Source organism: Olea europaea, unplaced genomic scaffold (assembly GCF_002742605.1).
Source record: "Olea europaea var. sylvestris unplaced genomic scaffold, O_europaea_v1 scaffold1132, whole genome shotgun sequence".
NCBI classification, from domain to species: Eukaryota; Viridiplantae; Streptophyta; class Magnoliopsida; order Lamiales; family Oleaceae; genus Olea; species Olea europaea.
The window spans coordinates 184,015-198,795 of record NW_019228702.1 but is presented as its reverse complement, the minus strand read 5'-3'; the positions used below and the strand labels follow the sequence as shown (position 1 = coordinate 198,795).

The 14,781-nt window shown below is 39.4% G+C and overlaps 1 protein-coding gene across 1 annotated transcript; it reads right to left on the bottom strand.

The window, feature by feature from the left end:
- Nucleotides 1-7,967: 7,967 nt before the first annotated feature.
- Nucleotides 7,968-14,520, bottom strand: LOC111373435 (phytochrome B-like). The gene is given in 5 exon segments (XM_022995970.1): nucleotides 7,968-8,640; nucleotides 9,945-10,238; nucleotides 10,584-11,391; nucleotides 12,190-13,301; nucleotides 13,303-14,520. Coding segments are annotated over 5 exon segments (3,435 nt in total). The 5' UTR covers nucleotides 14,304-14,520; the 3' UTR covers nucleotides 7,968-8,420.
- Nucleotides 14,521-14,781: the final 261 nt, after the last annotated feature.

The following is a 14,781-nucleotide window of genomic DNA, read 5'->3' as shown; positions in this document are numbered from 1 at the left end:
AATGCCCCCTGCGCGGTTTTTGTTTCGAATCAACCTATCAAATTTTAGCCCATTTCGACACAGTCGCAAAAAATGACGAAATTGCCCTCGGCGCGATTTTTGTTTCCGATCAACCTGTCAAATTTTAGCCAATTTCGGCACTGCCGCGAAAAATGATGAAATTGCCCCAGGCGCAATTCTTGTTTTCGAACAACATGTCAAATTTTAGCCCATTCCGACACCGTCGCGAAAAATTACGAAACTGCCCCCGGCGCGATTTTTATTTCTGATCAACAGGTCAAATTTTAGCCGATTCCGACAACGTCGCGAAAAATGTCGAAATTGCCCCTGGTGCGATTTTTGTTTCCGATCAACCTGTCAAATTTTAGCACATTTCGACACAGTCGCGAAAAATGACGAAATTGCCCCTGGCGCGATTTTTGTTTCCAATCATCCTGTCAATTTTTAGCCCATTCCGACAACATCGCGAAAAATTACGAACTTGTCCACGGCGCGATTTTTGTTTCAGATCAACTTGTCAAATTTTAGCCGATTCCGACACCGTCGCGAAAAATGTTGAAATTGCCCCTGGTGCGATTTTTTTTTCCGATCAAGCTGTTAAATTTTTAGCCGATTCCGACACCGTCGCGAAAATAACGAAGTTGCCCCCGACGCAGTTTCTGTTTTCGATCAACCTGTCAAATTTGAGCCCATTCCGACACCGTCACGAAAAATGACGAAATTGCCCCCAGCGCGGTTTTGATTTCCGATCGACCTGTCAAATTTTAGCCCATTTCGACACAGTCGTGAAAAATGAAAAAATTGCCCCCGGCGCGATTTTTGTTTCCGATCAACCTGTCAAATTTTAACCCATTCTGAAACAGTCGCGAAAAATTACGAAATTGCCCCCGGCGCAATTTTTGTTTCCCATCAACCTGCTAAATTTTAGCCCATTCTGACACCGTCGCGAAAAATGACGAAAATGCCCCCGGAGCGATTTTCGTTTCCGATCAACCTGTCAAATTTTAGCCGGTTCCGACTCCGTCACGAACAATGTCGAAATTGCCCCGGGTGTGATTTTTGTTTCCGATCAACCCGTCAAATTTTAGCCCATTCTGACACCGTCGCGAAAATAACGAAATTGCCCCGGCGCGATTTCTGTTTCCGATCAACCAGTCAAATTTGAGCCCATTCCGACACCGTCGTGAAAAATGACGAAATTGCCCTCGGCGCGGTTTTTGTTTCCGATCAACCTATCAAATTTTGGCCCATTTCGACACAGTCGCGAAAAAAGACGAACTTGCCCCCGGCGCGATTTTTGTTTCCGGTCAACCTGTCAAATTTTAGCCCATTCCGACACAGTCGCGAAAAATTACGAAATTGTCCCCGGCGCAATTTTTGTTTCCCATCAACCTGCCAAATTTTAGCCCATTTCGACACCGTCGCGAAAAATAACGAAATTGCCCCCGACACGATTTTTGTTTCCGATCAACCTGTCACATTTAGGCGATTCCGACACCGTCGCGAAAAATGTCGAAATTGCCCCTGTCGCGATTTTTGTTTCCGATCAACCTGTCAAATTTTAGCCCATTTTGACAGAGTCGCGAAAAATGACAAAATTGCCCCTGGCGCGATTTTTGTTTCCGATCAACCTGTCAAATTTTAGCCTATTCTGAAACAGTCGCGAAAAATTACAAAATTGCCCCCAGCACAATTTTTGTTTCCCATCAACCTGTCAAATTTGAGGCCATTCCGACACCGTCGCGAAAAATGACGAAGCTGCCCCTGGGGCGATTTTTGTTTCCGATCAACCTGTCAAATTTTACCCCATTCCGACACAGCCGCGAAAAATGACGAAATTGACCCCGGCGCGATTTTTGTTTCCGATCAACCTATCAAATTTTAGTTCATTCCGACACAGTCGCGAAAAATTACGAAATTGCCCCCGGCGCAATTTTTGTTTTCTATCAACCTGCCAAATTTTAGCCCATTCCGACACCGTCGCGAAAAATGACAAAGCTGCCCCTGGGGCGATTTTAGTTTCCGATCAGCCCGTCAAATTTTAGCCCATTCCGACACCGTCGCGAAAAATGACGAAATTGCCCCCGGCGCGATTTTTGTTTCCGATCAACCTGTCAAATTTTAGCCCATTCCGACCCCGTCGCGAAAAATGACGAAATTGCCCCCGGCGCGATTTTTGTTTCCGATCAACCTGTCAAATTTTAGCCCATTCCGACCCCGTCGCGAAAAATGACGAAATTGCCCCCGGCGCGATTTTTGTTTCCGATCAACCTGTCAAATTTTAGCCCATTTCGACACCGTCGCGAAAAATGATGAAATTGCCCCCGGCGCGATTTTTGTTTCCGATCAACCTGTCAAAATTTTGCCCATTACGGCAAAGTCGCGAATAATGACGAAATTGCCCTAGGCGCGATTCTTGTTTCCGATCAACCTGTCAGATTTTAGCCCATTCCGACACCGTCGCGAAAAATTACCAAATTGCCCCCGGCGCGATTTTTGTTTCTGATCAACTGGTCAAATTTGAGCCCATTCCGACACCGTCGAAAAAAATGACGAAATTGCCCCCGACACGATTTTTATTTCCAATCAACCTGTCAAATTTGAGCCCATTCCGACATCATTACGAAAAATGAAGAAATTGCCCCCCGGAATGGTTTTTGTTTCCGATCAACCTATCAAATTTGAGCCCATTCCGACACCGTCGCGAAAAATGACGAAATTACCCCCGGTGCGTTTTTTGTATCCGAACTACCTGTCAAAATTTAGCCCATTCAGACACCGTAGCGAAAAATGACGAAATTTCCCCGGTGCGGTTTGTGTTTCCGATCAACCTGTCAAATTTTAGCCCGTTCCGACACCGTCGCGAAAAATGACGAAATTGCCCCCGGCGCGATTTTTGTTTCCGATCAATCAGTCAAATTTGAGCCCATTCCGACACCGTCACGAAAAATAACGAAATTGCCCCCGGCGCGATTTTTGTTTCCGATCAATCAGTCAAATTTGAGCCCATTCCGACACCGTCACGAAAAATAACGAAATTGCCCCCGGCGCGATTTTTGTTTCCGATCAATCAGTCAAATTTGAGCCCATTCCGACACCGTCACGAAAAATAACGAAATTGCCCCCGGCGCGATTTTTGTTTCCGATCAATCAGTCAAATTTGAGCCCATTCCGACACCGTCACGAAAAATAACGAAATTGCCCCCGGCGCGATTTTTGTTTCCGATCAATCAGTCAAATTTGAGCCCATTCCGACACCGTCACGAAAAATAACGAAATTGCCCCCGGCGCGATTTTTGTTTCCGATCAATCAGTCAAATTTGAGCCCATTCCGACACCGTCACGAAAAATAACGAAATTGCCCCCGGCGCGATTTTTGTTTCCGATCAACCTGTCAAATTTTAGCCCATTCCGACACAGTCGCGAAAAATTACGAAATTGCCCCCGGCGCAATTTTTGTTTCCCATGAACCTTCCAAATTTTTGCCCATTTTGACACCGTCGCGAAAAATTACGAAATTGCCCCCGGCGCGAATTTTGTTTCCGATCAACCTGTCAAAATTTAGGGCATTCCGACACCGTCGCGAAAAATGACGAAAATGCCCCTGGCGCGGTTTTTGTTTCGGATCAACCTATCAAATTTTAGCCCATTTCGACACTGTCGCGAAAAATGAAGAAATTGCCCCTGGGCGGTTTTTTTTCGATCAACCTGTCAAATTTTAGCCGATTCCGACACCGTCGCGAAAAATAACGAAATTGCCCCCATCGCAATTTTTGTTTCCCATCAACCTACCAAATTTTAGCCCATTCCGACACCGTCGCGAAAAATGTCGAAATTGCCCCTAGAGCGCTTTTTGTTTCCGATCAACCTGTCAAATTTTAGCCCATTCCGATACCGTCGCGAAAAATGACGAATTGCCCCGGCGTGGTTTTTGTTTACGATCAACCTGTCAAATTTTTGCCCATTTCAACACAATCGCGAAAAATGATGAAATTGCCTCAGGAGCGGTTCTTGTTTCCGATCAACCTGTCAAATTTTAGCTCATTCCGACACCGTCGCGAAAAATTACGAAATTGCCCCTGGCGCAATTTTGGTTTCCCATCAACCTGCCAAATTTTAGCCCATTCCGACACCTTCGCGAAAAATGACGAAATTGCCCCTGGGGCGGTTTTTTTTCCGATCAACCAGTCAAATTTGAACCCATTCCGACACCGTCGCAAAAAATGACGAAATTGCCCCCGACACGATTTTTGTTTCCGATCAACCTGTCAAATTTGAGCCCATTCCGACATCATCGGGAAAAATGTAGAAATTGCCCCCGGCAAAGTTTTTTTTCCGATCATCCTGTCAAATTTGAGCCCATTCCGACACCGTCGCAAAAAATGACGAAATTGCCCCCGGTGCGATTTTTGTGTCCGAACAACCTGTCAAAATTTAGCCCATTCAGACACCGTCGCGAAAAATGACGAAATTGTCCCCAGCGCGGTTTGTGTTCCCAATCAACCTGTCAAATTTGAGGCCATTCCGACACCGTCTCGAAAAATGACGAAGCTGCCCCTGGGGCAATTTTTGTTTCCGATCAACCTGTCAAATTTTAGCCCATTCCGACACCGTCGCGAAAAATGATGAAATTGCCCCCGGCGAGATTTTTGTTTCCGATCAACCTGTCAAATTTTAGCCGATTCCGACACCGTCGCGAAAAATGACGAAATTGCCCCTGGCGCGATTTTTGTTTCCGATCAACCTGTCCAATTTTAGCACATTTCGACACAGTCGCGAAAAATGTCGAAATTGCCCTTGGCGCGATTTTTGTTTCCGATCAACCTGTCAAATTTTAGCCCATTCCGTCAGCATCGCGAAAAATGACGAAATTGCCCCCGGCGCGATTTTTGTTTCCGATCAACCTGTCAAATTTTAGCCGATTCCTGGAGAAATAGAGAGGCATGATTGTAGTGTGTAAAAATAGAGAAAGAGTAAAGACGGCTCTATGACATAATCCTCCACTCCGCGTTAATTGACCAAAAGCAACAACACGTAAGATAAACGACATCGTTTCTTTCTTTCAATAAAAAAAAAAGCTACAGTGAGACAAAATGGAAAAATCTACTGTTCTTTTTACAGTAGTGAACCATTGCCCTTTTTATATAGTAGTGATTAAGCCCAGGTTTGCAAATCATTATTAAAAATAAAAAAAATAAAAAATTCTGCGTACTCATTTTTAATCACACATTCATACAATTAAATATTCTGCATAAAAGTTCAAAATAAAATTTTTCTTCTTTAGAGCGCACATCGTCCAAAATATCATTATTCAAAACTCCATTTTATTCAAATAATGGTTATCAAACAGGGGCTAAGAAAATATAATTAATATAATTAAAAGTATAAATTTTTTTTTACATTTATTCTAACATACTCCTACACTAAATAATGATTTACATGTGACTAAATTATATCTGTTAATAATAAATTAAATTAAATAGGGACATATTAAAAATTAAAAAACATCTATACTTTCAATAAGGATAATAGTTTATAATTTGAGATAAACGAAAATAAAAATTAAACTTATCTTGATGGAACCCAACGAGTACTCGTATTTTCCTCTTCATTTTGAAAGCGGGAACATTGCATCATGGGTCCCTAAATTATTGTAGAAGTATGAAGTAGGTCTCCTTCTATAAAAACTAGTATGTCTATAGTCTATGTTTGGGTCATGTTTATAAAATGTTTAAGAGACACTTGACTTACCTTTTATCATACATATCAAGACATTTACAAATACTACTATTAATTCATAACTCATTCATACATATTTATAATTTAAATCGATTATTAACACTTCACAGATATACACTTTAGATAATAGATCGGTCAAATTTTCGTTCCATCATCACATATAACAAAGAATTAGATGAGTTCGACTGTGAAAGGCAACTTTATAACCACAATGTAAGGTTGAAAAAGAATCATACTGCTTGTACAACCTTAAATGACAACTACACATTTGACAGCATTACATTCATTCCTTTTAAAAATTGTTAAAAATTATTTTTTATATCAATAATTCAAATTTTGACAAAACATGGTTGTCAACCATGTTTGTACAACTCACTTCATTGGATGAAAACTTACTTCCTTTTTAAAGATTGGAGACTAATCACTAATATATTATTCGTTTGGGAATGGTGTACTTTGAGCCCCATTTTTTTAAACGAAATTCATTCTTGAATAGTATTTTCATCATATGTCAATCACATATTTTTTAATAAAATAATATTACACGCAAATTCAAAAAAATTCTTTATATTTTAGGCCTCGTTTAGCATCCATTACTTGGATTTATAATGGGGGAAATAGTGTTTTTTTTTTAAAAAATGAATGGTTGTAAAAGAATGAAAAATTTTCGATTTGCATATAATATTATTTTATTGAAATTTATGTTGTTGAAAATAGGAGAAAGAAAAATTTAAATTAAATTGATGAGTTTTAATGAACACCATACGGGGAGCTTAACTACACATTATCCATCAATATACTATTCAAAAATGAGGCTCAAACAAAAGCTAAATGTTACTTGTACTGTACAGCCATATCTACCTATCTTAGTTCTTTTTTCGCGAAATGCCATTTTGTCAGGGTCATTTGAACATATCCTAGTCAAAATACTCTCGTGTAAGGGGGCCACCCCATTTTTTAATGGTCAATAAAATAATATTATACGCAAATTCAAAAAATTTCTTCATATTTTAGGCCCTGCCTAGACCCCATTACTTGGATTTATAATGGAGGAAATAGTGCTTTTTTAAAAAATGAATGTTTGTAAAAAAATAAAAAGTTTTCGATTTGCATATAATATTATTTTATTAAAAATTATGTTGTTGAAAATAAGAGAGAGAAAAATTCAAATTAAATTGATGAGTTTTAATGGGCGCCATACAGAGAACTTAACTACATATTATCCATCAATATACTATTAAAAAATGAGACTCAAACAAAGGCTAAATGTTACTTGTACTGTACAGCCATATCTACCTATCTTAGTTCTTTTTTTCGAGAAATGCCATTTTGTCGGGGTCATTTGAACAGATCCTAGGCAGAATACTCTCGCGTAAGGGGACCCATCGCATTTTTTAATGGCCAAAAAAATAATACCCCCCCCCCCCCCCCCCCCCCCCCCCCCCCCCCCCCGGTATGAGAAGAGTCTAGCCAGGGTCTATCCAAATACCCCTTGCAGAAAATCATTTTCCCCATTTTTGCTGTCCCTTTCAAAATTTTATGTCGATGTATTATATTCCAGATTAATATTTAATTTTTTCAGAACCAGAGGTGCCCGTTGAAAGTTCTTTAAAAGACCCTTTTAGACGAGAGAAGGAAACCGAGAAAAGGGACTTACGTGAGTGCTACACAAGATTGGACAGCAATATGGACAAATTTTAACTTATTTTTCTTTCTTAATACTGTTCGGTAAACCTTCCAAATGTACGCCAATATATATCAGTGTACTAAAATGAAGTAGATATACTAGCAACTTTTGACACGTCTGGTTTATTTGCTATTTTACGGGTACCAGCTCACAAAATTGGCGTACAGCCCTGCCAAAGTCTCTCTTTACACTCACGACTCTTCGAAAAAACTTCGAAATGGGAGGGCATTCCTCGTAGTTAACTGACTGTACCTCAAATCGACACACGAACAAATAGAGAATACTGCGGCACCTGAAAGAACCATGTCGAAGAAGCTAGGCGAAAAGACCCAATAACTTCGAGAGAAGGGGTGTTCATAAATAAAAAAAATGACTATACTTGATCTTTAACATATACTGGTAAATCCAGGCTCTATGTTTTCTGAATCAGGTGTTTCCCTCGGAGAGGAACCAATGTTAAATTATTAACAGCCAGCGACTATCAACCAAAATTAGAGAAGAAACACCAATAACCACAAGATTCATCAAGAGAACCCAAAGGCAGTAATTATCTTAAATTAGCATCGAAACTCGAGAGAACAATGCACAAACAATATTTCAAGGATACAGACAGTATAACAGCATCCCATGACAGTGCGTACAAAAATTTGCCGTACAACTTTTGTGCCTTTTCTCTTGGTTCATATCATATTCTACATGGTAGCAAACCCTTACATGTACTCAAGATTAGCGCTATATACTAGAAATCACCATCTCACAATAGAAACAAGGATGGAACTCATAAAGGGAAGTTCGTAAATGGATAAGTATAGGCTCAAGGGGCAGAAGATTCCAAAGAGCCTACACAAATATTATTGGCACTACTAATTACTCATTAGCAGGCTCGCAAAGCAAGGCTTGAAGTACTAACCTTCTACATTCCGCAGGAAGTGTAATAAAGGTATTGCAGGGAACAATATCGAGGATCTAGACGTACGTCCTTGCTTATGTAAATTTAGACAACGCTCTTTGAACCTCTCTGCGGCATGGGTAGGTCGAGGATAATCAGAAAATAGCATCTTTCAGATTCTCTGATATATTGAACTTCACCATTCATGAGCCTCAAGATTTTTCTGCACATGCTTAGTCCTAAGCCCTCCTGGGACACCCATCGACCGTTATGAAACATACCTTGAACCAGTTCAGGAGGAAGACCTTCACCTGGGCACACAATTCTTCATCAATGAAAAAGCAATATCAGTCACTGAGCAAGCATAGATATTTGAGAATTAAAGCTTAAACGGGGTAATGAAAAAAATAAAAATAAATAAATAAAATAAAGGATAGAAAATAACTTTACTGCTCAAGAGGTATAAAATGTCCTAATAAACAAGATTACAGTAATAAGAAATTCAACAATCATATGATCAAGAATAAAACATATATGACAAGTTTATAATTGTAGAGACACTTCCAGTAATGTTATGCTCAAGCATCTAAGATGAAGATTCTATCATCCTGAATGAACTAACATGATATGATTATAGATATTAAAGAGAGCATTTAGAACTTTTCAAAAGTTAAGTCGGGCTTCTATAATATTCCAAAGTGCCTCAACCTGAATCCCCAAGCCCAGATATTAACTTCACGGTCAACCTGAATGATGGGGACGACATCGGGCCGCATTAGGTTCAATGGTTGAAGTTATTTATTAGCATCCTTTTCACAATTGGTAAGTAAAAAGATGAAATGCTTCAATATTTCTATTGAATAGTGGATAAAGTCATTATAAATCGGAATATGAATGATCTTAGTTGGGTCAAAGCAACAAATAAATTTACAAAAGATGAAAATAGAGTGAAAACCAATTTTTATTATCATTAATTAAATCGATGAAACTAAAACCAGTGAAATCTTAAACATTTGCAACTTGTGTTAAAATCAGGAGTATATCCTCCATCATGTGGTCCATACATGGCCAGTTTGGTTTTGTAGATCTTCCTTATGAACAGGTGTTCCGTTAAGAGCCGGAGATGGTACAACTGAACCATGGCACAGCTTGGAGGATATCAAAATCGTGACTGGGATGTTTTTCTTCCTTGATTATTGGTGTTTCGAATAAGACCTACATGGGACGACTTACTACTACTGACAGGCAGTATACTTGCTTCAAACAGAACCCATATAAAGAACAATTCTACTCCATTAATTGGACATTTAATCGTGTCATTAGGTATAAGAAAATTAATAAATGGACAATGTCAGTGACTTCCGAATACATAATGAGAAAAGGCCTAAAGTGCATGCCATTTTATTAATGCTAAGACAGCTGCATTTCAAATGAATAACTCTGGAGTCACTTTCTGCCTATTTGATGGTTTCGCATCTTTAGTCTATCTTTAGAGTCAGTTTACCGAGGGATTGCTAAAGACTTCATGAAGCAGACAGAGAATCAAGATCCTTGATGCTGTAAAAATTACTAGTAAAATAATCACAACAGTATTAACAAATTATTGAAAACCAGTGCGGAAAATCATACCTAAATTTAATGTGCACAATGGTCATTCCATCAGAAATATGCTTCAAGATTGGTCTAAGTTGAATTTCTACCCAACCTTCTGGAGATGGTGCATAATGCACCATGTTCAATAAGAAATCTGCCAAGACCTGTTGAATTCTAACTTGATCACCATAGACCGACAATGTCTTAATTTCTTCTGGGATATCTCGGATTAATTGCAGACCTCTTTCCCTCAGCAATAACATTACTTGGCTAACAACAGCATCTATTACACTCCCAAGTAAGAATTCTGCCTTCTCAAGCTCCAGTGAACTACTAGAAGATAGGCTAAAAATTAGAACCTCTTTTTACTATCAACATGTAACAGATATGCAGCAACAGAAATATAAAGGTATTAGTTTAACAAGCTTTGAGAATCAGCAAATAAGTTTCTCACTCCATCCAAAACAGTTTGGATATATTCATCTTTTTACAATTGATACTACCTTGATATACAAATAAACAAAACTATTGTCACAAAAAATTCTGATGATGGAGCTAGAGTTGATGGATGACTTATCTTGAGGTGGTATGACCGTTTTCTTGGAGGAAAAAAAACCATTAAGGATGTTATATTGCCATCGAAACAGACAGTTCAAAGTTCAAATCAGAACTTACCCATCCTCGATATTTTCCAGATCAATATCCTTCACAATCTTAAACATCTGCTTCTCACAAGCAGCACTGGTTTCAAGAAACTGCTTTTGATCTTCTGTCAAATCTGTGGCTTCCAACAGTGAGTTAGTGAAGCATATGCCGCTTAATGGATTCTTTATTTCCTGATAAATGTAAGCCAGCTCTTTCATTTTTGAGACACACTTCTTTTCCTGTTGCCTCTGGACTTTTATAGCTTGCTGCAATTCAGGACTCGCAATCTGCATGAAACAAAATGCTCCAATAATCTGTCCCTCCATATTTACCCTCTTATTTGCAGTCAAAAGAGTTTGTACATATCTGCCACTTCGGTCAAAAAACGAAAACGGAAACATGTCAGTATCCTGGCCACCAATTGCATTATGCAAGACGATCATGAACTTTGTCATAGCATCTGTGCCTTTAAGCCGACAGCAACTGCCAAATACTTCCCCTACTAACAACTTTCCAATGATGTCCCCTCTGTTCCACCCAGTGAGCCTTTCTATAGCAGTATTCCACTCAGAGCAACAGGTGTTGTCATCTGAAGCAAATATAGGTGGAATCAGAGGGCTTGGACTGTGTACAATAGCCTTGTAATCACCTTGAATGTTGATAAATTTGTCCATTACCAGTTTCTGTCCAGTAATGTCCTGTCCAACAAAGCAGACCCCAACAATATTGTTTGTGTAATCCTTGCTTGAGCAAGCATTCACCACCACAAATACAGCCTTCTTATGTTCTTCAGTGCCAAAAGTCCTCAACTTTATTTCCACATTCTTATCTTCTTCACCTGCAATCATTAATTTTCGCATGAGGATATATCTTAACAAGCAAAGAGGATTGATGAATTAACGAAAAGTGCTGCATGCATTCCTCGAGATTAGCCAATGGCATATTTTTCATCTCTCTTTTCATCAGTTCAATATGGTGCTTTTCACAGCAAAACAGGGTGGTCAATAGATTTGGCACTTGCCCTAGATGAAACTTGTGTAACAGAGAGTTTTTATGGTAGTCTAATGCACAAGGGGTAGCTACAGCTGATAAAAGTCCAACATCATCACAAGGGGTAGCTTTGAGATGGTTACTTCTGAAGTAGATAGTAGAACACTAGAAATACTAAAAAAATAAGGCATATTTGAGAGCAGGTAAGAATAGATATCATTCACTTGTTTGTTTCTCGAAGGGTTTGCCTATTCCAAAAAAAAGAAAAAAGAAAAAAAATAGATTTGTAATCAGTACCATTTCATCATTCGACCTGCAAGTGCTTAAGGATCTTGTACATAGAACAGTCAATGAGTAACAACGCTTTAAAGATCTCAGATTTATATCGCATGAAAGCTGTTCAGGATAATTAATAAGTCGAAGGAAGAATAGTTATGCCTTTTCTCCTCTTCAGTCTACAATACCATTCACAAATAACAAAAGAAGGATAAATCAGACGAATGGCATAATAAAAGAAGCAACTAAATATATGGCTATCCGCATGAAGAAAAAATCAAGTATACTAGCATTTGAGTAGAATTTAAGGAGACATCCTTGATGATCTTAGAATATCAGCAGAAGGATAAAATTTAAATAGAGGGAATACCTCTTAGAGCACGAAACAGAAGCTTTTCTGCAATTTCTACTGATTCTTTATGAACAAGATCGTGAACCAAGGACTTCCCCGTTGCTTCTTCAACGGATAGTCCTGTCAAATCTGCAGCTTTTGCATTCCACCCATTTATGTGGCCTTCAACATCTACAGCAAAAATGGGAGCTGTTGCAGTCTCTATCAGCCTAACCATTTCTCTGGCAACAGAACTAAGCTCATCCAACCTTTGCAAGTCCAAGTCCCCACTCTGAGCTTGTACGACAGCCTTAGAATTGCTTCTATCAGCGTCCCTGAAAGAATCGCGTAAAATGAGCTGCAAAGAGTGAATGGCATCCATTTCTGCATTCTCCCAAGGCTTACTTCGGCTCTTAACCACTTCTAGAAATGCTTTGAATGAAGAACGCAGATGCATCCTCTGGCCATCATCTTTATCCTCTGGATGATGCTTTGCCCCACCCCACTTAATCTCTTTAGCAGTGTGGGAACGGAACCAGAACAAGAAGTCTCCTGAAGTGATATACGCAACAGCCATCCCACAAACAGCATCGCCTAGAGAGGCTGCCCCTGGATACCCTGCATCAGCCAGACTATCAGTGCTCAAACCTGTAGAGTCTCCATGGAAAGCCAACAACCATTCCACAATATCCTTTACTTGTGTTTCAGAAGGCGTCACGCCTGATGGATAATAATTCCCCTTGTAATAAAGTGCAGCACCATCACATTTCACAAGATCCATAATACTAGGGCTTTGAGTGACGATGCCAGTAGGGGAATCTCGAAGCAGCATGTCACACAACAGTGTTTGTGTCCTCAAAACACGTTTCTCAGACAACTGAGAAGCTAATTGCAGTTCCATGTTTAACTGAAGCCCGAATGCCTGCATTAGGAATTCACAAGCATAACGGAGTGGGAATGGAATGCACCTAGCAGAAGTGTGATGGCCAACAACCAATCCCTACAGCCTCATAGAATTTCTTCCTCCAACACCATCCTCGTCGTTTCCATTAATAATAACTGCCAAAGTCAGCGAGGCAATTGACCCCATATTTGCCATGTACTGAGAATGGCAGCCATGAGGTGCCCTAAGCGTTGACCCAACCAAACACAGGCTGCATTAGTGATTCATCCTGAATCACCCTAACATGGGTGGCATGACAGTCCACGATCATCCTAACCCTATTTTGCTTAAACAAAAACCTTGAAGCCTGAGGAATATCTGTGGCAGGATAATGCAAACCAATAAATGGCTCTAAGTCCTCCCTCTTACTCTCAGCCACAACCTCACCGTGCTCGTCCTCATGAAACTTATAAACCATAACCCTGTCGTACCCCGTGAGTTCCCTCACACTCTCAACAACCGTATCACACAAAAGCTTAATGTTCCCACCAGGGAGCGACTGCAAATGAGAAATAGCCCTCACTGCAAGTTTCTGTGACTGAACAGCACCCGCAATTGACAGGGCTGGATCCTCTGTCCTTGCAGGCTCTAAATCAATCACTATGGCAACATCTATCCTATGCAAAATAGCATAAAATGGCCTCCCAGAATTCTTAGAGTGAATCCAAATCGGATTCAATAAAGTTATCTCCCGTGCCCCAAACGCCCTCTCAAGCAAAACAGAGCTGGATGGGGTAAAAAGGGTCCGCACATCAGTCCCAATTGTCAAAATCTCAGGCTTCTCAAGACTGGGGACTGATTGAGGAGTTAAACCAAGCATTTCACGAGCATTTTCCGAGTAAGAAATCACACGAAAATCAGACTCATCCACGGCTATCATAAAACCAAAGGGTTGAATATGGCCACCACGCTGAATTCTCGACAAATAAGCAGCGATTTGCTGCTCGGGAACAGATTGTGTTGTGGTCTTAATACTCTGTGAATAATCAAATGATTTTCCTGACTCACCAGATTGCTCAAAGACAGCATGGAGCCTGGCATCAACTGTGTACTGTGCAACAGCTTTGCTAATTGGTTCTCTTTGATTACTGATAGAATTTACATTAACATTACTATGATGACGAGGATTGCTAGTACCTGACGACTGAGCTTGAGTTAAAGCCCGAGAATTGTGTTTATTAGCATGGGTTTCTCTGCTTCCTGAAGCCATTTTCTTCCAAAATAAAAAATGAAAAAATGCTACCTTTTAAAATTCTTGAGTTTCATGGAAAAAATTGTGTCAAGGGCACAAACAAAAACACATATTGGGAGAAAAATCAAAGTAAAAAACAAAAAGAGATCATAAATAACACTACTGGGGGACAAAGAATATGGGTGAAATTGGGTTTTGTCACTAGACGTTTATTCGGTGTGTGCGCAGTGGTGGTATCTTGGGACTGGAGAGTGAGATGTCCTCGCGAGGGGTTTGTTCTAATTTTTTTTTTTTTTTTTTTTTTTTTTTTTTAGTTTTTTTTTTTTTTTTTTTTTTTTTTTTTTTTTTTTTGAAGTTTATAGTATTATCTACTTTTATTATATGCTTTATAAATTGAGTTAAATAAGTGATTTATTTGTTAGTTTCACGAATAATTAAAAAGTAATTTAATTTTAACAAATTTATAAAAACTTGTCAAATTTATTTTTATTTAACA